The 6,561-nt window shown below is 37.7% G+C and overlaps 1 protein-coding gene across 1 annotated transcript; it reads right to left on the minus strand.

The window, feature by feature from the left end:
- Positions 1–5,400: 5,400 nt before the first annotated feature.
- LOC122077102 (transcriptional regulator SUPERMAN-like) lies at positions 5,401–6,347 on the minus strand. The gene has a single exon (XM_042642902.1). The coding sequence runs from the start codon at positions 6,253–6,255 to the stop codon at positions 5,593–5,595; it is 663 nt and encodes a 220-aa protein (XP_042498836.1). The 5' UTR covers positions 6,256–6,347; the 3' UTR covers positions 5,401–5,592.
- Positions 6,348–6,561: the final 214 nt, after the last annotated feature.

Raw genomic sequence — 6,561 nt, forward strand, 5'->3', positions numbered from 1 at the left:
TCACATCATCATTAGGGCTATAGTATTGGGATTAGGCACAATGGATAATATAGGTCTGCCATTTAATCTCATTCAATTAATTTATAGGTTGGGCTGTTGGAGGTGTAAAATGCTAATTGGGTTTTCTCCAAAAAAGCTTAAATATCACGTGGACTGACGATTTGCTCATTTTGAGCATTTAATATATGGAATATAAATATTCCATGGATTGGTCAGTTTCAAAATATGACAGTCCATCTCAACCATGAGAGTATCCATGTATGGTTTTCTGAAATTCTTCTTGGTAATAGTAGAACACTATTGAAAATTTTGAACATTTTTGAAGGAGTCATGCTTGATTAAGATGTGTATAAGTTACATATATAAGTCTGAAAGGTAACTAAAGACTGCGTGATGATATTGAGGCACATAGTGTAGTGGATTTACCAGTATGCTGAAAAGCCTTCCGCTTTTATTTGGTCATAACCCTAATTCTGAAACAACCTTGATCAACAATCCAAGGACGAATCATTAGAGAATTCACAGGTTTAAGTTATGTTCAGGGCCTCCGAAGTTTTGTGCGCAAATTAGAGGCTGTTCTATATTCAATAAGCAAAACATAAATTCGTCTATTGCTCTTCTTTCTTATTGGAATTAGGTTTTTCTTCACCTTGTGAATTCGAAGATTCATTAGTACTATTATGAAATCTAGCCTTCATATTTTCTACTTTGCCATTTGGAGAAACTAGAAGGGTACTATTCCTCATTCGTTAGCTAATAACCCCCTTTTATTTAGGAAACAAAAAATTATATTTAAAGGGAAACAAATATACAAGCTAGAGACTCATCAACTACTAACATAAAAAAGAAAACATCAGTGACTAAGCCTTAGGGGATTTTTTTTTTAATCCACCATTTTTTTGGGTGGGGAAGGTGGATAAGAAAACTTAATTATTATTTCATCTTAAAGCGTCTGTGTTAAGGAGTTTTATCCTACATTGAACACCACTGTCTTAAAGGTTCACCCAGGACGCCATGATGGTATTGCACAGCTTCCGTACACGGCATTCTATAATATTATCTTGCCCACTGGAATCAATTGCTCCAATCAGCGGTTTGATCAGGTTTTGCTTCGGGTCAAATCAAATTTGGTGTGAGAATGGTGAATACTAAACCAAACCAATAAGTGAAGATTTGATTTCTGTTAATTTTGATTTTGAGTTCTTATCACTTTGTTATCGAGTTGATTCTAATCTTATTTAACATATCAACATTAACAACAATAACTCAGCCTTTTACGAATTAAATGAGATGGCTATATGATCCGGTTTAATCAGCCTTGGCAACATCCTTTATTTCCCTTTGATTTCTTCTCCCTTCCCTGTCGATGGCCAAGCCAAAGGTAGGGGCTAGGTTTAATAATTAACTGGGTCATCTCGTGTTTTTTGTAATCTGGTTCGATCCAGGATGTTGTCTCTCTTTTCTTCTTCTTCATCTTTTTATTTTTTTATTTTTTTATTTTTATTTTTTTATTTTTTTATTTTTTTATTTTTTATTTTTATTTTTTTATTTTTTATTTTTTTATTTTTATTTTTTTATTTTTTATCTTTAGCTCCGGTTTAACATATATGATAAATATCCATATATTATAAAAAAAATTGTTATTAAATTAATTGTGGGTATTTTCATAAATGATAAATATCCATATATTATGAAAAAAAAAAATTGTAATTAAATGAATTGTGGGTATTTTCATAAATGATAAATATCCACATATTATGAAAAAAAAAAAAAATTGTTATTAAATGAATTGTGGGTATTATCGGTTTGGCTTAGATTTTGACTTTTTGTATTCAGTTCAATGTGACTCGGTTTGGATTGATTTCAGTTTCGTAATACCCAATCCAAAGTTAGACCAATTAGAATCAACTCGATTCGATACGGTTCACCAGTTCAGTTTGCATTTTGACACCCCTAGACTAGAGGGACACGATACATGCACAATGATGCACCCTGGTCTGAGGGACCAGGTTAAAGTTGCTCAAACTTTCTTACCTTCTTGATGCTGATGTTTGTTGATTATTCCTCTCTCTCTCTCTCCAATTAAGTCCTTATTCCTTCAACATTTGACTTAGGGTAAAGAAGGGTGAAGTCAGGGAAGGGAGTGAGTTTAAAAAAGATGACGTTAAGAAAAGAGTCAATCCTCCATCCCTGGTGAGTGATGACCCTGAGTCCCACCACAGTAGTCCAGAACTCCTGATTCCTGGTGAGGAGTCCTAAATATTACTACTCATCACAAATCACCAGTACTACTCTGACCTGTTTTAATATTTTTTGGAGATATGCTGTTGGATTTGTATGTAAGGAAGGGCCAACCAAAACTAGCTGATGGTGATGATGATGAAAAAAAGTAGCAGAACCCAACAACAAAGAATCCCACAACATATTGTACTCTACAACAAATGGGATAAAAATCCTCTGTTGTTCTAATCGTCTGTTTTTCCATGTTTTGCTAGGTGCAGAATGCGACACGTGGATGATGCATCACCAACGGTCAAGATGATATATGTTGGTTGAGGCCATTAAAACCGGGTTTTCTCCTTGTGAACCAAACCGGATTTTCTCTTTATCCGCCCAATTCCTTCCTTCTGTTGTTCAAATCGTAAAGCAGAAGAAGAAGAGGACAAGAGAAGAGCAGTTCAACCATGTCTGCTGTGAAGGTTCTGAACTTGAAAGTCTAAACCTGAGGGCGGCTTTGCGACTTACTTAAAGAACCCAAAAAAAAAAAAAAAATTCCAGATCCCTTATTTTAATCGGTGGATTGAACTTTGAAGAGACAACTGAAACGTAAAGAGGGCTTTACAGTAGACACCCGAGATTTAATCTAATCATCGAGAGGTGAACCAGTCGACTCAAGTCTCAAGAAGTCAACACAACTAATTGGGGTGGGTGGGGTGGGTGGGGCAGGGGAAGAATCGAGAGAGGCTGAGGGCCTGAGAGATGAAATCAAGAAACCATGGAAGGTGAAATGGTGAAAGAACAACTTACCCCACAACCAGTATCAATGGCAGTTCTGATAGAACCATCTTTGAGATTAATCAACTTGCCGATATCATCAATATAAGCATCAACACCGTTTGGGAACATGGTACCACCACCAGGAAACTTGAATCGATCCCCTTCGAATCGAATCCAGTTCTGAACCGCCTTCTCCACTGTCAAATGCTTGTGGGGTACTCACCTGATGGAAAGTATGTAGTTACTAGCCCCGAGGAAGAAGAAGAAGAAGAAGAAGAAGAAGAAGAGAGGAGGAAACGAGTTCGTCTTTGAGTCGAGAATCGGGGCCGTAAGAGTCTACCCGAAAAATGACCTTTCCTTTGGTGTCGTAAACGGCGAAACCGTCGCCGGGGAAGAAGTGAGACGTCTTGAGTACTGTTAGCTGGGTCTCCTCTTTGAAGCAGAAGCTTTCCTCAACGACAACGCCGGTGCTCATGGTTTGTTAGCTCTTTCTTCTTCTCCGCTGTTGTTCAATCCAGATCATTCAAAACCTTTTCAGGACGATAGTAGAAGAGAAAATGAAGAAGAAAAGACTTTTACAAGAGACTGAGTGCAACTTTTCGGTCTGGTTCACAAGGAGAAAACCCGGTTTTGGTAGCCTCAACTAACATATATCATCTTGACCGTTGGTGATGCATCATCCACGTGTCGCATTCTGCACCTAGCAAAACATGGAAAAACAGACGATTAGAACAACAGAGGATTTTTATCCCAACAAATGGGCTTTTGGCCTTCCTTTCATTCATTCAATTCAGTCTTTCTCTCACTTACTGAGACTGAATTCTCTCTGTTGTGCTTTGCATTTAGCAGAATATCTATTTCTGTTTAAGGAAACCCCATCATACCCACCTGACACTCAAGACAATTGTCGGGAACAAGCACCATATCAGAGTTTTGGGAAACCCGCCTCAGAAAAATTAACACAAGCCCACACATTCACCAAAAAACCCCAGTGGAATCATTGACATTTTAAAGCTCTCTCTCTCTCTCTCTAGTCTTTTGTGTATGATGTATATGTATCTCAGTAGCTGTAGCTGCACAGTCCTCTCTCTCTTGTAGACGAATTGGAAGAGCTTGCTTCATCACTTAAACTCCTAAACCATGGACGAATTGGATGAGATTGCTTACCAGCTAACTTAAAAACCTAAACAAAGATGACAACCTGTGACTTCCTCAAGAAAAGCAGAAGAGGAAAAACTCATATATAGGAGGAACTTAACCTTTGGTTTTTCCTACTCCAACCGGGTTCGGTTGAGCAACTAAATTTTTTGTTTGAATTAGAGTCTGTTCCAGAGACTTCCAATTTGAATGACTTAAATGTTTAAGATGATAATTAAGTTTCACTCTTCCTTTTGGTAGTGAGCTTTGGATTTAACACTTTTGATGACCAAGTAACAGTCAAAACACATTTATAAAGGCACAAACCTTCTCAGTTTTGTATGGCATCATTTTCAGTGTTCTACCCCTCAAACACATCACAGTGACTCCCTAGATTACATAATCCATGGTGGCACAAAGTACCTGCCTTACACCTGCACGATCATTGAATCTCACTTCCCAAGTTCTTAGATGGTATACTGTGCACTTTGATAATTTGTATATTGTAAAGAAAATCTTTCTGGAATCCCTTTTTATTGGAAACATGAGGGCTATATGTAGAAGCGAAAACCTAAAATGATACAAAAAATGAATGGATATCGTAAATAAACAATCACAACACCTAGAAGGATTTATGTGGTTCGGCAAGATTGTTTACATCTACATTGATATGATATCTGTTTCACTATCAATGAAAAATAGGGTTACAACCGCTCATCCTCACATCTCTCTCAAATTGATTACAAAGAAAAAATCCTTATTACAAATTTATAGCGAAACCTTATATTGATAGTTTACCGAAATACCCATATAGCCCTACAAGTCTGCTGCCCTACAGAATCATACCAGAAAATACAACAAACGAAATACAAGACATCATACCCCCAACAATACTATCCTTTTTCCTTCTGGTGACAATTGATCCTATCATTCTCATTCCTTATTTCCTTCCCTCCCGACTCTATGAGACAACATCAAGGTGATTTACATTTATTTGAGAAGTTTCACAACAAAAGGGCTACTAAACCATCCTTGTGGATCTTCCAAGGGATAAGATGATTTATTAACAACATCATATATGTGGTTATGTTGCAGTTTACCTAACAATGACCACTCCACCAACAACAAAAATAACTTAAGAAAGAATCAGCAAAATTCCTCCTTTTCTTGTTGGGTTGATTGTAAGCTTGAAATAGCTCGTTCCATGGCATGAGAAATGGAAAAATAAACCAGTTTAGAACAGCAGATTTCATGAAGAAAGAAATAGGAGGTATTCAATTCCTAGATCAACAAATATTCAATACAAGCAAAGATTGAGTTCTACAATTCATCACCTCCCACACAAAACGACTATCATTGTAGGTGTTAATGCAGCTTCTAAGAAACAACCTATTGGTGCAATAACCTAAACTACTATTGAAATATTAGCTAGGGAGTACACGAGTAGTGAAGACTAAACTAAGAATACCCAAGTCGAAGCTCCAAGTCCAAGTCCTCCTTTGAATCTCTACAGAGACCAATCTCCAGATCCAATTTGACTATCTCTTCTGTATTCACAACCTTGTACTCATCTTCTTTCATCATAAAGCCCTTCAGTTCTCCAACCCCAAACAAAGATTTCCTAGTTTCCATCCTTGTGGTACCTCCCCCTAATGAGCTTGAAGGATCATGGAGAGACTCCATCAATGTCTTCACTTCAACACAAGAAGCCGTAGGCGGCAGCGAAGAGAAACAATTAAGAGTGGGTGAAAGCAATGAAGGGAACCTGTATGTTAATGGAGGAAGCCTACTTTCATGAGATGATGATGATGTGCAGTTAGGGTTAGGATTAGGGTTAGGGTTAAACTCAGAACCTTCACCATCCCATGGAGGTGACTGTCTTAGCCTAGCTCTGTCTCTCCTGTGGACATTCATATGGCCTCCAAGGGCTTGAGCAGATCTAAATTCCCTTTTACAGAAGCTACATGTATAAGATCTTGGTGGCCATGAAAACCCACCTAAATAATCCCCTCCAGAGCAGATGTAGTTATGGTCCCATGAGTCTTTAACCTTGTTGTTGTTGTTGTCGTCTCTAAGGCTCGTGCGATTATCTTTAATGCTGTTCAAACTGTGCCTCTCCATGGAAGATGAGAACAAGAAACAATCTATGCAAAATCAAATTAAGGAGAGGAAAGAAAGAAACAGTCCTTTCCTATAAGGTATCTAGTTAAACTCTAATGAACAGAATGGTCACTGTGAGTGTGTGTTTGTGTGTGTGCGTTTGTTTATGCTTTATACAAACCAGAAGGCACCAAGCATCCACATGGTGACCTCGGAACTCATCATTGATGGTCCCACACATCTCATCTCTGTCCAAGTATTGGACAATCAATAAAATGACAGAAAATGTATGACTTCATCGTAGTCATGGGACAATAAGCTTTAGAA

Source organism: Macadamia integrifolia, chromosome 4 (assembly GCF_013358625.1).
Source record: "Macadamia integrifolia cultivar HAES 741 chromosome 4, SCU_Mint_v3, whole genome shotgun sequence".
Taxonomy (NCBI): Eukaryota; Viridiplantae; Streptophyta; class Magnoliopsida; order Proteales; family Proteaceae; genus Macadamia; species Macadamia integrifolia.